Source organism: Schistocerca americana, chromosome 6 (assembly GCF_021461395.2).
Source record: "Schistocerca americana isolate TAMUIC-IGC-003095 chromosome 6, iqSchAmer2.1, whole genome shotgun sequence".
In the NCBI taxonomy this organism is placed as follows: Eukaryota; Metazoa; Arthropoda; class Insecta; order Orthoptera; family Acrididae; genus Schistocerca; species Schistocerca americana.
This window is the reverse complement of record NC_060124.1, coordinates 23,034,996-23,053,230: the sequence shown is the minus strand read 5'-3', so window position 1 is coordinate 23,053,230 and position 18,235 is coordinate 23,034,996. Positions and strand designations below refer to the sequence as shown.

Below are 18,235 nucleotides of genomic sequence, written 5' to 3'. Positions count from 1 at the left end.
GGTACCATATTTTTCCAGTTTTGGGGAATGTTTTTCCTCCTGAGATATTCTGAAGTTGTTTTCCTAACACATGAACCAGTTAGTACTGACGTTTTTTTCTTGTTGGAAACTGGCATCCAGTTAATGAGATCAAGGAAGCTGACTATATTGTGTAAGCATATTCCTTCACGAGATAATGTCATAAATTTGCTGTGAAGCGAATGAAACATTGATGCCAGTAGCACGCAGTGCACTATCGATTGTGCGAGCCGACGCTGAAGAGGTTGCTGAGAAAGCAGCTGTTGTGCCCCAGTTCTCGATTTCGGTATTGCTGTGACAGCATCGCTGTGCTTTCTGGCACTGCGCAGTGTATTGCTTCGAGTGGGTCCTCCTGGGGCGCATTATACTGGCGAAGCGAATGACGGGGCCGTTGTCTTCGTCGCATAGTTTCCCACGAGTGGAATCCTCACCGCTGGGAAGTGGACCATGTTGGCTGTTGGCCCACGTACGACATTTCTATCGTCATAATGTTACAGAATGAAATACAGCAGTTTACAATTAAAAGTCATTGAGAGGCAGCCATTTCTATTTGCTGCTCGTTGTAAGTAGTTTGCTGTACTGCCGCATTATCAAACTGAAACTTATGTATGAATGTTGTCGTTAGCCTGAGCCAGTAACATAGGTAGACGATTTATTTGTCCCCTCGCCCCCTCTTTCAAGTCGTCAAGCCCGAAATCTTTACGAACATGTGGTTGTTATGAACACCAGAAAAGTTTTACCTTCACACCCACATCATAACCAGGTTGCGGTGTGCACATCGGTTTCCATCTGTACGTGTGGCCTCCTTACTGTAAGGTTGACATACCTCTGCGGCGCATGCGCTCTGTGCCTCTTCGAAGTGTGTTGTGAGTTCTGTTGCCCGCTGCTACGTCACTTCCCTCTTACCGTGTTGAATTAGCGACCAGGCGCTGGACGAACAATACAATGATTGTTTACCTTATTCTCTCTTTTGCAACCCAAACGAAAGGCAGCATATCTTGTCGTTTTACGTAGCAATAAGCGTCAAGTAAGACAGAATCAAAAAACTGGAAAACTTTCAGCGTTAGTTGCTTTGGCCGTAATGAGTGTGATTGTTCAACCGAAGTTTGATTACTGTATACCTTCACGTCATCCGAAGTACCTATCTTTAAACATTGTTCGTGCTAACTATAGCCACCTTTCGGTGTATGGTAGAGGGTACTTTGTGTACCACTGTCACTTCTCCCTTTCCTGTCCCAGTCGGGAATGGTTTGTGGGAAGAAAGATTTTTGGTAAGCCTCCGTGTGAGCTCGAATCTCTTTTACTTTACTTTCATTGTCTTTTCTCGAGATATATGTACCGTACGAGGAAGCTATGTATAGGCTGACAGGAACGTACGCCCACAGAACTTCAGCAGTAAACCACATCGTGAAGCACGACGCCTCTTTTTCAGCGTCTGAGACTGGAGTTGGCAGAGCACCCCCGTGACGATTTTGTGCTTATCAAATGAACTTGTAACGAAACTCCCTTCTCTTGTGTGGCCTGTTTCCTCTATCAAACCTAGCTGATGTGGAACCCAGACTAATGAGCAATATTAAAGTATTGATCGGATGAGCATTTTGTTAGCTACCTCCTTTGCGAGTGGACTACACTTTTTGAGAATTCTTCCAATGTGTCTCAGTCTTACCTACGACTAGTTTTATGTGGTCATGCCACTTCAAATCTCTCCTCCTCTCATACTCTGATATTATATGGGTTTGACTGCTTCTGCTGATTGTTCTGCAATTGTTTATTCATACAGTAATGGGTCTTTTTGTCTATTTGTGGGCGATATATTACATTTTGTTGAGGGCCAGCTTCCAATCAGTGCACCAAGCGTCGATCCTCTGCAGGTCCTTCATTTCGGTGCAGTTTTCTAGCGTTGAAACTTCTCTGGACAGCAGCATCATCCGCGAAAATATCAGGCTGATAGAGGTTGTGTGTTTCCGGTATTGAGTTACTTAATTGTTTCCGACTTTCGCAGAAGTATTTATAGGACGCATCGAGCGACGTGGCGCAATGATTAGCACATTTCACTCGCATTCGGGAGGATGACGGTCGAAATTCCCGTCAGGCCATCCAGATTTAGTTTTTCCGTGATTCCTCTAAATCAGTGGAGGCAAATGACGGGATGTTCCCTTCCGTAATCCGAGCTTCTATTCCATCTCTAATTATTACCTCGTTGCCGACGGGACCTCTCTAATCTTCGTACCACCTTGTATAAAACATTGAGACACAGTGTGCGATGACTGTGAACCGTCTCATTTGGAATGTGCCTCTGATATTGTAGAACAGCGGAGTACCTGATCTGTTCATTCGATATCGACACGTAACAAATGTAAAATAGAGCAGACTGCCGCAAACACCTTGTTTCAACATACATGTGATTGACCATGCGAGATCCCCGGAGTCAAAAAACCATAATAGTAGTAGAAGCATCTGATATTGATCATGTTCTGTCAGCTCACACTGATCGAATGTGCGCAGTTGTTTAGACTCGTCCGTGATATTAGGGAGGAACGGTATCCCCATTCGTGTCGGGCCATTCCGTTTTACCTTTTCTGTACTTCCTGTAAACTATTTGAGAAGAAAGTCGTAATGTTTCCATAAATCAGACAGTGGCCGCTGCCCTTCCCCATCCTCGTTCAGTCTGAACTTCTGCTGTATCTCCAATGACCTCAATGATGTCCTCCTTTCGGGCATTAAAATATAGTAGAGGTATTATTGAAGAGGGGTTGTTGATCATCAGTGCATGGAAAGCGGGTGGGGGGTGGACACAGTAAAAACACAGGAAAGCCGCCGCTGTGGCCGAGCGGTTCTAGGCGCTACGGTCGCAGGTTCGAATCCTGCCTCGATCATGGATGTGTGTGATGTCCTTAAGTTTAAGTAGTTCTAAGTTCTAGGGGACTGATGACCTCAGAAGGTAAGTCCCGTAGTGCTCAGAGCCATTTGAACCATTTGAAAAACACAGGAAAACCCCTATAAAGTGCTCTAACGCTGTACAAACGTCATCAGTTGTGTGTACAGGCACCATGCAGAAGATCTTTAGCTGCATCAAATGAATTTAGTAATGGTCCCTCGATACTCTCAGTTTAAGGAACGGCCTGCAATAGGGGTTAATAAACAAGTGTGGGGTTTTACCACCAGATAAATCTATTCTGTAAGCAAAAAGTTTTCGTTTCTCGATCCTGAGCTAAAAAAAGTGAATGTGTTGGATTTGAGCACATCAAAGTGCAGAATGCGTTGCCCTAAGCCGATCATTTTTGTTTTGACGGCTGCGATTCCTTTTCACCAGAAGACCCGTGGCCAGTACGATCGATATGTGTACTCAAGCGAGCGTGGTATTGGGAAGATTGTGTGTCCGATTCCATTCCAGACATGGCACCCTCGGACTTATCTGTTGGGCCGCTTAAAGATTCTCTACGGGGAACACACTTTTAAGATGACGAGAGTGTCATTCATGCAGTGAAAACATGGCTACGCCAACAGGATAAGAGCTTTTACCAGCAGGGAAACATGCTCTTCCACTACTTTAGCGTACGGCCATAGAACTTGATGCAGACTACGTTGAAAATAGGACATGGACAAGACCTGTCGATGTATATTCTCACCAAATTCTGACTTTTAACCATAAATGTGTTCTGAGAAAAAAAATGTGGGCATTACTTATTGAACGACCCTCGTAGTCACATTGAGACGGCTGGTGTTGGCCGCTAGGACTTCCTCTGTTCGTTTTCCGTTGCCCTTGCACATACGGTAGCAGACGCCTGCATGTTTTCTGTAGGCTAATTGGTAGCAGCTTCTTCATATTCACAAGGCTTTATCGGCGTAATTATAGAATGTTTTCGGATGTTAAGTAAAGTGGAGAAGGATCATAAACCACAGTATACAGAGTGTTACAAAAAGGTACGGCCAAACTTTCAGGAAACATTCCTCACACACAGAGAAAGAAAATATGTTATGTGGACATGTGTCCGGAAACGCTTACGTTCCATGTTAGACCTCATTTTATTACTTCTCTTCAAATCACTTTAATCACGGACTGGAAACACACAGCAACAGAACGTACCAGCGTGACTTCAAACACTTTGTTACAGGAAATGTTCAAAATGTCCTCCGTTAGCGAGGATACATGCATCCACCCTCCGTCGCATGGAATCCCTGATGCGCTGATGCAGCCCTGGAGAATGGCGTATTGTATCACAGCCGTCCACAATACGAGCACGAAGAGTCTCTACATTTGGTACCGGGGTTGCGTAGACAAGAGCTTTCAAATGCCCCCATAAATGAAAGTCAAGAGGGTTGAAGTCAGGAGAGCGTGGAGGCCATGGAATTGGTCCGCCTCTACCAATCCATGGGTCACCGAATCTGTTGTTGAGAAGCGTACGAACACTTCGACTGAAATGTGCAGGAGCTCCGTCGTGCATGAACCACTTGTTGTGTCGTACTTGTAAAGGCACATCTTCTAGCAGTTGATGATTGATTTACAGGTAGAATATCCCGTATGAAATCATGATAACGTGCTCCATTGAGCGTAGGTGGAAGAACATGGGGCCCAATCAAGACATCACCAACAATGCCTGCCCAAACGTTCACAGAAAATCTGTGTTGATGACGTGATTGCACAATTGCGTGCGGATAATCGTCAGCCCACACATGTTGATTGTGAAAATTTACAATTTCATCACGTAGGAATGAAGCCTCATCCGAAAAGAGAACATTTGCACTGACATGAGGATTGACACATTGTTGGATGAACCATTCGTAGAAGTGTACCCGTAAACAACTGGTTCTCCCGTAGCAGTCTCCATACAGGGACGTGGTCAACGTTACCTTGTACAGCAGCAACTTCTCTGACGCTGACATTAGGGTTATCGTCAACTGCACGAAGAATTGCCTCGTCCATTGCAGGTGACCTCGTCGTTCTAGTCTTCCCCAGTTGCGAGCCATAGGCTGATATGTTCCGCGCTCCCTAAGACACCGATCAATTGCTTCGAACGTCTTCTTGTCGGGACACCTTCGTTCTGGACATCTGTCTCGATACAAACGTACCGCGCCACGGCTATTGCCCCGTGCTAATCCATACATCAAATGGGCATCTGCCAACTCTGCATTTGTAAACATTGCACTGACTGCAAAACCACGTTCGTGATGAACACTAACCTGTTGATGCTACGTACTGATGTGCTTGATGCTAGTACTGTAGAGCAATGAGTCGCATGTCAATACAAGCACCGAAGTCAACCTTACCTTCCTTCAATTCGGTCAACTGGCGGTGAATCGAGGAAGTACAGTAGATACTGCGAAACTAAAATGAGCTCTAACATGGAAATTAAGCGTTTCCGGACACATGTCCACATAACATCTTTTCTTTATTTGTGTGTGAGGAATGTTTCCTGAAAGTTTGGCCGTACCTTTTTGTAACACCCTGTATGCTGAAAAATGTAGGTAACCTGATTTGTACCTACAGGCTTGGAACCGCCATCAAAAAGGAAAGTAAGGTATGCACATGTATTTTAATAGGGCCTGAGAGGGTCGGTGGTAAGACATGTCGGTGTGTGTTAATAGGGTCTAAGTGGGTCGTTGGAGGAAAGGGAGCAGCTGCTGACAGAGTTGCACGAGGCGGCGGCGGCCCTGTCCGGCAGCTGCGCGCCAGAGGTGTCCCGGCAGGTGGCTGCGGCCGTGGAAGAGGCGGTGGCCAGCTGGCAGGAGACGCGCCGCTCGCTGGGCGAGCTCTGCTCGCGCTACCGCCACGCCGTCGACCTCTGGCGCCGCTACAGGGACGCCAGCGACGCCGTGCGCGCCTGGGCCGACCAGCAGCTGCTCGAGGCCGCCGACGCGCCACACGTGGACGCCGACGCCGACGCCGTGCAGGTCTGTGCCATCTTCTGCTATCCCCTCGAGAGATTGCAGGCGCGCCCCACGACGGACTCGTGGTACCTTCTCCGACAGCTGAGGCGTTTTCACATTGAACGTCTTAACAGCGTAGCAGCAGGTGCGATTCTTTGTGACAAGATTGGAGATGTAGCAGGCACGAGTGTTCAACCGGTTGTAACATCTTCCAAAGAGTTTATCGACTTACACAGTGCAGTGTAGTCGATCTAACTCGGTACACCGCTCACTTCAGCCTTACTAAATGTACCAATCACACCAACCAAAATACGTAGCTCATTTCCGCGAACTTTAAAACATCCCAGTACGTACTACACCTTGCACGCAGAACTCTCGAAAGACTTATTCAGCCCTATGATAAACACAGAATGTCGCGCAGCTTTCACGTACCCTATCGCTATCCGGAAAGTAAAATGAAATGATTTAAGAAAATTAATTAGAAAGTTATTACATAAGCACGCCCCTATATTAACTCTTGATACAGGTCTCGGCTGTAGGTCGGATATTCCAAAACTTCTCATTTGAAGGTACACAACATTTCTTGCGTCCGTCGTGAAGGTGTAGCACTCCCGTTCGGTTTTCGGTAATTTTTGCTGTCAGCAGCTGCGTCATTATTGTCATAAAATTTCCGTGTCCTGCTAATCAGTATTAATTGAAACTCAAGGTTAAATGTTACCACTTAATTGCGAACACAATTTTATCTTGGCCACATCAATGTAATGGGCACTTATTTCAATTAAAACCATATTTTTACAAAATAACAAAAGAGAATACTGTGTGTGCCGTACTACTATTAGTTAATACATTACTTTTATGAAATGTAATTAGTTCCAACATCTCTATTACGTTCATAAACTCGAGAACTATTCGAACTGGCTTTATAACCGGGAAATTTAGTGAATTTTCAACTACTTTCAAAAGACCGTAAGATGTAATTATTTCTAGACTGTTCTAGCGAAAGGTGGTTCACAAGTAAATAAATAAAAACAAGAGTCAGCGTTGACGTCCAGCAATTCAGACGACGTAGCGAAGCGATTTTTCTGCACACTCGCGCATTACCTTCGTTGCCAACCCGAATGAACCCAAACAAATAACGCTGTTATCAACACCATATAATTTTATTTGATAGTGTGTGAGACTTGGAGTACACGGACTGCAAATCCGAAGATCCCAGGTACTATTCCTTGTTTGCCCTATGATGTGGCCGTTAATGTGACTCTGTCTCTTGGGAATGCTTTGCGTATGTGAACAAAAATCAAGGTTACCCTGATACGGATTTCACATTATGATATGTACCACAAATAAATCGTTTTTGAGTGCCATGAACCCCAGTTTCTGCGTACCACTTTGGTAGTCCGGCAGGGAATTTTGTCGTATGCAGTCTTCCTGTGAACTTTTATATTTATTAACTTTTACAATAAGCAAAATCCTGACGCAAATGCACTTGAGTAGAGTGGAAATTGAAAAAGTATGTAAAATTATTCAAATTTTGGAGTGGGAAGTGTTGCTTGCCATTTTATTCGCTAATTTCTACACGCATCACTACACTTAATATAGTTTCATTACAATGCCACACTTTATTTATGCTGTAACGTGTGATTCGCACGTGTGTGTGTGTGTGTGTGTGTGTGTGTGTGTGTGTGTGTGTGTGTGTGTGTGAACAGTGTCTGCAAGCAGTATGAGTGAGTGATCTAATTCTTTCCACGCGTTTTCTTACCGATTTACTTACCAGGAGCCCTTTCATAACAAAAATTGTATGAAAACAGTGTAGCTGAACTTTCATAATAAAGTTGGTTGGAGTGCGTACTCACTGATTGCTTATTAAATGAATGTCTGCTCACTCAGGAGATTTTACGCTCCCCAGCTGCCATCACAATACGTTTACCATACTTACATTGTCCCGCGTGTCGTATTTACAGCTTTAATATGCAAACGAAGCGATAATGCTGAAAAAAAAAAAAAGGACTGCGGGCAGTGTCATGCTAGTTACTCGATGCCAGTGTCCTCTTGGCTTCCGCAAATGTCATCAACCGTAGAATGCATCAACTCCAGTGTGAGGAAAGCCGTAAACTTATCGGATGAAAGATTTCAAAACGTCTGCACGGCCGTTGTAGAGGTACTACTATTTTGAGAGCCTCATGCAGCTTTATTTCATGATTTTAAAGTTCGGCGGAGAAGCCCACAAATGAACAAGTACAGATTTTGATATTTCAGAAAATCGTACACGTTCCATTATGTTGTAATACTTAGACTGTTCAGCACTATTCCTTCCCGTTAAAATGCCTTTTTAAAAATTCCAGTAATCGAGAAAACGTGTAATTTCTTGCTAATTCTTTTCCTGTGACCATTAGTGAATCTTCCGTGGAAGTTTCACTTGAATGGTATCCCACAGATAAAGTGAGGTCGTTTGGCTGAATCATCGTCCATGCCGTTTGTAGTATTACGGGTATATTTGTGCAACGGTATGTTGCGTGCGTGCGTGCGTGTGTGTGTGTGTGTGTGTGTGTGTGTGTGTGTGTGTGTGTGTGTGTGAGAGAGAGAGAGAGAGAGAGAGAGAGAGAGAGAGAGAGAGAGAGAAAACTTTTTTTAATTTCCAGAATTTCGACAGTGGAAGGAAGGAAATGCAGTAAGCGTCTTAGGTAAGTAGCAGCAAAGCGATGCAGATTGTCTCGCAGAAAGGGATATGTCAAATGTTATACAGCAAAGCCAGCTTCCTTCAGCTTTGTAATACGTCCTGTTCCGTCAGGACGTGTTGTGGTTAACCTCCGCTGTACGATAACAGTTCAGAAAGTCTTGACACTGAAATAAAGCACTCTTGACACACTTTCTGCGATCTTTTTTTTGCAAAAGAAGGCATGTACGACATCGAGGAACGTATATCAACTGACTAATCTTCCTATGTAAACAGATGATCTACAAAGATTGTACTATCATATAACTCGTGAAGAACGTACTGGGGAAAGGAATCTGCCCCTTCTTTCATCATATCGAGCGACTGGTGTGATGTTGCGACACAGGACCCACATTCGGAAAGACAGCGATTCGTATCCTCGTCTCACCATCAAGACTTACTTTGTACCACGAATTTCTTTCCATCCGTGTCCAATTCGAAATAGCGCTCCGTTTCTAATGGTCTCGTCGTGGACGGGACTTTTAACTGTGATCTTCATATTTTTTGTTTTCCTTCCTCCGACTGTCAGTTAACGTTGAAAGTTTAGATTGGAAGACGCGTAATTGAGGTTCGTTAACTGCGTTCTCTCTAGGTGACTCGAGGCGGTAGTAGTGTGTGTGCGGTGCCTTGAGTGGGACTTCCCAAGTGGACTCTTGGTTCATTCAGTGCACTTTGCATAAAAAAAGCCTGCGATGGAAGCATTTGTCCTCAGTTTTTTTTTTTATTTCACCTCGCAGTCTATCAGAACCTTGGTCATTTGTGCTTGTATTCTTTTCGTCACTGTAACTACCATCGTTTCCCAGATTTGTTTACTGCGTTGTTGATTTATATTTATTACGTGGGCAACTGGTCACCCATGATTTTCAAAACTCGTCGCGGAAAAGGATATGGATTACGATATGTAGGTCAGCAACTAAATTCTTATTAGGTTGCTGGTCACATCGTAGAAAGTTTCCGGCCTTACTTAATAGGCGGCGTGCGCTGCCGATCCACGTGGGTGGCATGCCGCCATGCTCTCCATATTCGTTGGATATAATGCGAACAAGTGAGCCTCATCTAATAACTGCTGCGAGGACACATCCGCAGTCGCAGTGATGTTCTGCAAACACCGTGTGTCCTGTTTTTGTATAATATCTGATGGGTAAACGTCAGCTACGATGTTCGTCTCTCCGCCATGCGCCTAATATTTCATACTGTATTCAAGCCTGGGTCTCCATTTGTAATTTTTGCCACCTACACCTCCCACCATTATCAGAGCCTCACTACTTCTGCCGACTTCAGTTATTTTGTTGATGGAATAGCAAAACTCACCTACTGCTTTAATCGTTTCGTTTCCTAAGTGTTTTTTTCAGCGTCACCCGTCTAATTCGACTACACCCCATTGCCCTTGTTTTAAAGTTATCAGTGTTAATCTTATAACCTCTTTCGACACTACCCATTCTACATAAATGGTGTTTCAAGTACTTTGCCTTCTCTGACCTTATAACGTCACTTTCAAGTACTTTGCCTTCTCTGACCTTATAGCGTCACTGAAAAACCTTAAAGTTTTGTTATTTCATCTCTCTACGCTTTAATTCCCCTTCCAGATTTCTCCTTAGTTTCTCTAATTGCTTTCTCAGTCTGCGTACTGAATTACATGGGGAATAGTCGACAACCCTGTCTCAGTCACTCCTCTATTACTTCCTTCCTTTCATGACTCTTGACTCTTAGTACTCGTCTGGTTTTTTATGTAGTTTTTATATTCAAATGCCATGGGTATTCCTCACGCTCTCCCGTCCTCCCTCCTTTCTCTCGCCATTACACTTATCCAGCTAGGAAAAAGAAGAGATACATGTGTGAAGTGGATATGGTAGATGAGCAGGTCTGTACGAAGGGCGTTAACCGCCTTAATAAAAGCATTGCACCATTTCCGCAGGGACCTAACTTTTCCGAAGTATACATTGTGATATGTGTAGGGTTTTTATTGCTTTTTTATGTGTGGGCAAACAGTCTTTGAACTTTTCCGAATTATACATTGTGTTGTATGTAGTTTTTTTAATGTTTATATGTGTAGGCAAACATCAGTTCTTAAGAGAAGTTGTTTAGTAATTAATTAATTTCGCTCACTTTGGCATTATCGAGGTACATCACAATAAACGTTGTTACTCCAACAGCATGCTACAGTTCGTGCATAAGTGTGGGGTATTGTCTTTGATAATTCCCAAGGAACTGAAACTAGAAAATTGCTAGATAATGAAATAAACCGTTTATTTCGGAATGAGAGAACAGTCTACGCAGGAAAACGACTTCTTGTAAGATGATGAGAGGTAAATATGTATTATATGATGAAGCATAATTTGGCAAGACAAAATTTAACTGAAAATAAACGTGACAAAAATTTGCAATAGGGCAACCGAGCCATTTGTGACAGGAAACTGAAATGATTAGCACTGGAAGGCGTTGAGAGAAAACTGTTTCTCTGGAGGCGCCGGGCATAAAATTAGTTGCAGCGGTGTGACTAAGGGGAGCGCCTGTGTATCTCATTTCGCGGTCGTGTACGGCGGAAATTCCGGAGCAGCAGCATTTGGTTTGAGTCACGAGCGCAAATAAGCGGGCGATGTGTGTGGCGCTCGGCCTCCCTCCTTATCTTTGTATGTGTACGCTCCACAGGGCACAGACGGGGCCGTCACGTTCCTACGGCCCTCTCCCAGGCCCTGTCCCTCTTCTTGGACCAACAACAACAACGGAAAGGGGGAGGCGAGTGTTAGGGGCCGAGTTAAAGGCGCTTTATTTAACACACGGGTTGTCTTGTTTCACGAGGGAAGCGTGCACACAGTGGGTCACCGACTTTGCTCATCTTTCGCGAAAGTGTAGGATGTTCTTAGATGTGACAAAAGCTGCCCCAGTAGGACGAAATTCACAAGCGTATTGGAGAAATCGGATTTAAAGTTTTACGGGCATGATGAATACCGTACGAGGACGTGAGACGTAGAGCTGCGGCGTTAAAGCAACCGGCTAAGGCGGAAGATTAAGCAGCCAGCACATGCTCAGTATCAATGACACAATGATACCCTGTCAGTATGTTGCGCGAAAGTACGAGGCCCCGTATTACCGCCGTCAGACCTGAATACTGCATTGTATAGAACAACAAGGCGCAAATGGGAACAGCAGCAACAGTCATCAGTACGTAGTAAAGGGAAATATATTAACAAATACAGCCATACGTTCCTTCGAAGCGAATAAAATGTCTAAGTTCCGTAATTCACACGAGATTTAATCATAGATTATTTCCCAACTATCTTCACCGAATAGAGGTTCGGGATAATTATTGTGAATATGACGGAGTAACAGTGGGAGGTAAACATTTTTTTTCTCAGATGCAAACTGTATGCGCACCAGAAAAAAAACGAGCGTAAATATTTTTAAAACTCTGTGGTCTTTTTCAGAATGTATTGCAAACCGTTAACACTGATCTCATTATTATGCGATAAATACTGAACGTGTGAGGGGTGCTTAAATAGCCTGCCCGTACTGCGTACAAGTCACTTTTTTACAATGTTGTACCAGACTTCTGTATCGCTACAAGGAATCACGTTTCCTTGGAAAGGGAGTAAGGTGTTCAATAGATACCTGCAAATATAAACCTCGGTCTTTCGACATTGCGTGAGAAGCACATCGTACTAGAACAGCATTTGTTATTTCTAAGTCTGGACTACAACAATGCGAAATATAAACAATATCGGTGACCTATGGTCAGTGTCTCCATTCAGGGTTCTTGTTTAGGCGGAAATAATTACTTCGTGAACTTCGGCTGATTTTCTAGAGTAGTAATGATCCTCTTATGACATGGGACTTTATTATACGAGCGTCACAGCAAAACTATCAGTTCGGATGTTGGCTATAGCCATCGAATTTCCACTGTAGGGAAAGGCAGCTGGGCGGAACATATTCTCAATGGGGACGCAGTTGTACGTCATTACCTCAAAGATGTTGTTGTAAATAAAACAATAAGAATTATTATTGAAAGAGAGTGGAATTCTTCGAAGTCAAGAAGTCTATCAAGGAGAGGAAATTAAAAGCTGAAAGCAGTCACGAACCTGTCATTACTTGCCATGGTCAAGATACAGTTGGTTGCCGTGTGCCGTTAAATTCTTGACCTATACGTTTATTGGGAAGACGTGCTCTGTGCGAGGAAACCAGGTGCAGCAGCAGCAGATACAAAATTTTGCGAGTACAGGTGGGGGGACATCAATTAGGCGATATTTCTCACGGAATAGGCCAACTTCGTCTGAAATCATTGCGTAAAACAACTGGGTATTGCAAGCTTTACCCTGTTCATATCCAGTAGCAGCAGAGAGTCGCGTCCGGTTATCGCTGTTAATGATTACCAAGTCGCCCATAAATGACGTCGGATCATGCCAGGTCGGTACCTTCAACGGGATCATGGTAAATTCTTGCTCACTTGAGTGGGTCGTAACCATGACGTTTATACCCATAGCCCCCCTCTCGCTGTATGGAAAACAAATCTGCTTTTCCTTTTCTCATGTCTGTCCCCATAATAGTATACGTCAAGGTAGAAACAGGTAATTATCTCTGTCTAGCAAATTTTAAGTTAGCAGAAACTACTTAACGATCAGAGAGATGTGATGGCAACTTCATCTCGCAGCAGCCGTATGTTTGACGATGAGCTACTCTACCCATTTTTCAAGCACCAGAGTTAAATTCAGGTAGTGTGCTTCTAAGCATTCTCTGTATTATAAAGAAAACGAAAAACTCTTCGAACAAATTTTTATTACTAATCGGACAATACCTTAAGTAGAACAACATGAGACATTTTCTGAGCCTTCTCGTGGCTAATGCCGCCTTCCATCTACAATGTTAAGTTGGTATTATGAATCTGGGCACTCGATTGTAATTCAAAGACATGGAAGAGGACTGTGAAAATATGATATGCCAGGTCAGTCACGATTTAATTTGGTGTCGAATCGAGTGTTGCAAAATTAGTGCACTACCAAATACAGATGTTTCTCCGTACACGGTACCTCGGGATCACATACAAGCGAGAGAACTCGGAAATAGCGAAGCCAATAAATCGCTTCAAAAATGTGATTATTGCTCTTTGAAACACGTTTTGGAGCAAAATATGAATTTGCCTGTATGGGTTACAGAATGTTCAAAGGTGTGTGAATTCCCAAGGGACCAAACTGCTGAGGTCATCGGTCCCTAGACTTACATGCTACTTTAACTAGCTTAGGCTAAGAACAACACACACACACACACACCCATGCCCGAGGGAGGACTCGAACCGCCGATTTGTTACAGACAAAAACTATACCGCCTGTGTAGATCTTGATAAATGACACAACAGTTGCTGAGGAAGAAAACTATGCAGATGTATTTCTCCAAAAATAGTAGTTATGCTGTTGGAAAAAAAAAAAAAAAAAAAACAATGACTTCAGGGGAGCACGGAGCATTGGATCATCCATCATCGTATAAAAATCTCAGAGCTACCTACTCAGTTGATAGAAGTGGTGGTAAAACACACACACACACACACACCCAAGCGCAGCATATTCTAACTTTTGATTTCAGAAAGGGAACGATCCTCTGTGAGTGGCACACTATTTATGCGTTCTCAACTACTTGATGCTCCCTGGCCTTTTTGTTTCCTGTAGTGAATATTAAGACTCCGAAAGGATATTTTAGCCCTCGTAATGTTTCTATGTACTAAATGAAACTAAGTGTCGTGTAAGAAACAGCATGGAACCTGTATCATCAAAGTGGGTTCTAGGGCATTGACAGAGAAATTCATGAAGCGAGGAAATTCTTTCTGGTGGTTTCGTTACGTCCATTTGCTAGAGACCTTCGGAGAATCGCATACACAGATTCTAGAGGACATTCTATCACATAGGTCCGCAGCTACCGGTTGTCATGGTTTCGCCTCCAATCAAATTGTCCCTCTACGAAAAATGTTTGTAATTTCGTTCCTTACATCCATTTGCTAGAGACCTTTGGAGAATCGCAACACAGATTCTAGAGGACGTTCTATCTCGTAGGTCCGCAGTTACCAGTTTTCATGGTTTCGCCTACAATCAAGTTGTCCCTCTCTGGCCGGCCGCTGTGGCCGAGCGTTTCTAGGCGCTTCGGTCCGGAACCGCGCGACCGCCACGGTCGCAGCTTCGAATCCTGCCTCGGGCATGGATGTGTGTAATCTCCTTAGGTTAGTTAGGTTTAAGCAGTTCTAAGTTCTAGGGGACTGATCATCTCAGATGTTAAGTCCCATAGTGCTCTTGTAGGTCTTGCGCTTAATTTTGACATCTTCTGATTATGAGATCTTGATACTTCTGAGGCACTGAGAACCTCAGTCATAATACATCGAAAAACCGTGTACAAATCGAGGTGACACAGTTGTTAGGACAGCGTCTTGAGGAAGGAGGGTCGGTTATTATGTTTTAGGACTCCGTAAGTTTCCTTAAATCACTTTGGACGAATGGCAAGATAGTTTCTCCAAGGTCCGATTTGGCCAATGGGGACTGGTGCTCAGTATCCATTAACCTCTGGGACGTTGAACCATAACGCCCTCCCAACTGCTATAGGTTTTACAAGTTAAATCCATTAAGAGATTGGACCACGAGACGAAAATACGATAAGAGCCGGGGCGTGGCAGCGACAGATTCCCTTTAAGGGCCGTGGCGGTCCACAGGCGATCGATGCGGACGGGCTGCGCCCATCTGCACCGTAGCAGCCTCCTCCAGTCGCCGTGCGACCACCGACAGCGTCACGTCGCATCTCTGCTGTCGGGTGATCAACCTGGTGCATGGTACATATACTAGTAACATTCGACTTTAGCGCTCACCGCAGTGTCACGCTTGGACTCATGTCGATTTCGCAGGCATCTCCTCTGTAAATTGCCCTGTCGGCAACACGTCGACGACGCCTGTGAATAGCTAATAGTGCGTGTTCCTTAGCGAATTATCTGTGGCTTCTCACCCTTTGATCTGATCTTTCAACCTAAGGCTGGCTGACTCCCACTCTGCTCGCTGTAACTGGTGATTTAAAAACGAATCGCACGCATGACCTTCCTAAAATTCTCTTTTCATCGATATCTTTTAGCCGCTGCATCACGGTAGCACCGTCTCCGTATGGAAGCTTCATCCCATTGCATGTCGGACGCTGTCCTACGTTTGTTAATCAGGGAGTAGTCGTGAGAAAGTTCCTCCCAAGAAAATTCCCCGTCAGTCTGTTGGTGACCCAGCCGTTGCCGGTCATCTAGTGATAAGTTGGGTAAATATTGACCTCTGTCTCCGTGATGAGGGTCGCGGTCGGACGGCGACCGTTAGTCTGTCTGTTCCCTAACCCAGTTCCGAGTTCGTCTTCTTCGAATGCAGGTAGCCTCTTATTTCGTGTCAACGCGTATTTGTGGACGGTATTCTGCCAATGCAGCTGTTAGTTCATCTGACGTAACCGGATAGCGGCTGCATCCACGTTGCACATCGTGTATCGATCTGCAGTCCACGAGTGTCCCACAAACTGGCCCAGCGTATCAGTAAGTCGACCGATGTAGTCATGTAATTATGTGTAGATTTTTATTCGCAGGCAAAGCAGCGTTTTTCATCTCTATATTGCAGAAACTTCATGGCTTGACAATTGTGCTCCATATTGTAGATACCATTTGATGCCTGCCTTACAAACCCAACTTTTCGTGAATTACATTTGCATGGATGCAACTTTTCGGTAGAGAAAGCCTGCTTTTCTAAGACATTAGTGATATTTGTATCTTTGCGTTGGTTCCAGTTTTTCTGATGCGATGCCACTGAAGCGTGTTTCTTCATTGCATTACAGTACCTTGCAGGTTACAAGTTTTGTACATGGCATTTAAATTCTTATCCATGCCGCGCTGTTACTGTGTGTTAATTCATCATTGTCAGTTTTTAAATTTATAACTGTTTTTACCTTCTTATATTTACTCGCGAGCTAGTGACGCTTTAAACCTCACTAGGTCTTGAATATTTGAATTTGACCCGTTTGTTGTAAATCACAGAAGAATTATTGCTGTGTCGGAAATTTGATTCGTTGATGGAACAACGTAGTTTCTTGATGCTCGAAAGTAACCTAACTACCGCCAGCATATATTTCGCCATCATACAACCGCTAAAACATTGATTGGAACCTACATGCACGTTTCTTTCTTCCTCATTTATCGTTATGAGCATTCCTCCTGTTCCATATGCAAAGTAGTTACTTGCGAAGTGCGCATTTAAAATGTCGTATTCTTGCGACGCCGTGCAGCGGACTCACTTAGATTTCCAAGGATGACAGCCTTTCCCTTTATTTCCTGTCGTCGAAGTCTCCAGTAGCACGCATGTGTCTTTTGTGGCAGTATGTTACAGCGATAGTTTTTTAATTTCTTTTGATTTAGTTATGTGGGTGATGTAACGATTGTTCTGTTATATTAAAAAGTGGTAGCATGTCGACAGATTTAAAATTTTATGTTAGGTATGATTTAGTTGAGTGACCAGTTATTTTTTCTATATTCTACATCACGCTATTGCAATTTTTGACAATATTTTAAATGAACTCAACGTATTTGTGCAATTTCAAGGGTATCCCACAATAAACCTGTTTTCCATTGCCCCGTTGTCCGTTTGCTGTACCTAAGCTGAAAACAATATATTATTTTAATAAGTTCGTAATCATTATGCTACAAAAAGGGTAGGTATTTTAACTTACCCGTAAGTTGTGTTACTGTGTACAACTGAGGTAGCGAAAATCTGAAATACGTGTAACGATTTCTACGAAGGTGGATCACAGCTATTTCTTCTCATGTACGGACTCAATGCCTGCACGGTTTTCTTGTAAGCGTCACGTCATTTCCTTCTTCCATGATTATTTTGCAACTGAGTTCGTGCTGTGTCTGTAATGGCCTTGTCATCGACTGTATGTTGTCAGTTTAGCCCTCCTACCGCTCATTTATAAATCAAGATGACTGCATGACACAATGACATTATTTTCCGTGCGTAGTTTTGATCTTTCAAAAGGGTTTGTAGCCTCGTGGTTTTGCTCTGTAAGGAAGGAAGGAAGGAAGGATGGATACAGGCCAATATCCCGTCGTTTTTAGAGTAATCTTTTATCTGGACAATGACAAGGAAAGGAATGTTATGTGGTTTTCTAGACCCACAGCTGCTTGAATTAATGTAGAAAAACAACGGAATGTCTTAAGTGGAGCAGGCGGACGAGATTGGAATAATAGGATTCAAGTGTATTGACAAGGGTACCATTTTTCACGATAATCTCCATGTCAAATAATTCGGCTCCGTTTCTCTCTCTCTCTCTCTCTCTCTCTCTCTCTCTCTCTCTCTCTCTCTCTCTCCCCTCCCAGTATTGGGCTTTTTCTTCCCACGTTGAGGAAAGACTGCCTGATTATTGGACTATCCTCTTTTGCTGCTTTCTCCATTCGTTGGCGCCGTTGCTCTCATTCAGTATCCATATTAGGCAGTTGCTTACCGGTACGCAAAATATTTACTCCCAATTACTGGGATTAAAATATAAAAAAGATCCAGTAAAGAGCAAGATACAAACATTTCTGCGGCATATGCCATCAACACGTCTATAAAAAGCATAGTAGAGCGTACTTATGATTAAGTCTTAGATCGTCCA

The 18,235-nt window shown here is 43.7% G+C and overlaps 1 protein-coding gene across 1 annotated transcript in view; it reads left to right on the top strand.

The window, feature by feature from the left end:
- Positions 1-18,235, top strand: part of LOC124619377 (nesprin-1) — a 635,455-nt gene that overhangs the window by 566,332 nt on the left and 50,888 nt on the right. Inside the window, exon 117 of the mRNA XM_047145705.1 lies at positions 5,605-5,910. Coding sequence (XP_047001661.1) covers positions 5,605-5,910 — 306 coding nt within the window. The remainder of the gene's footprint in view (positions 1-5,604; positions 5,911-18,235) is intronic.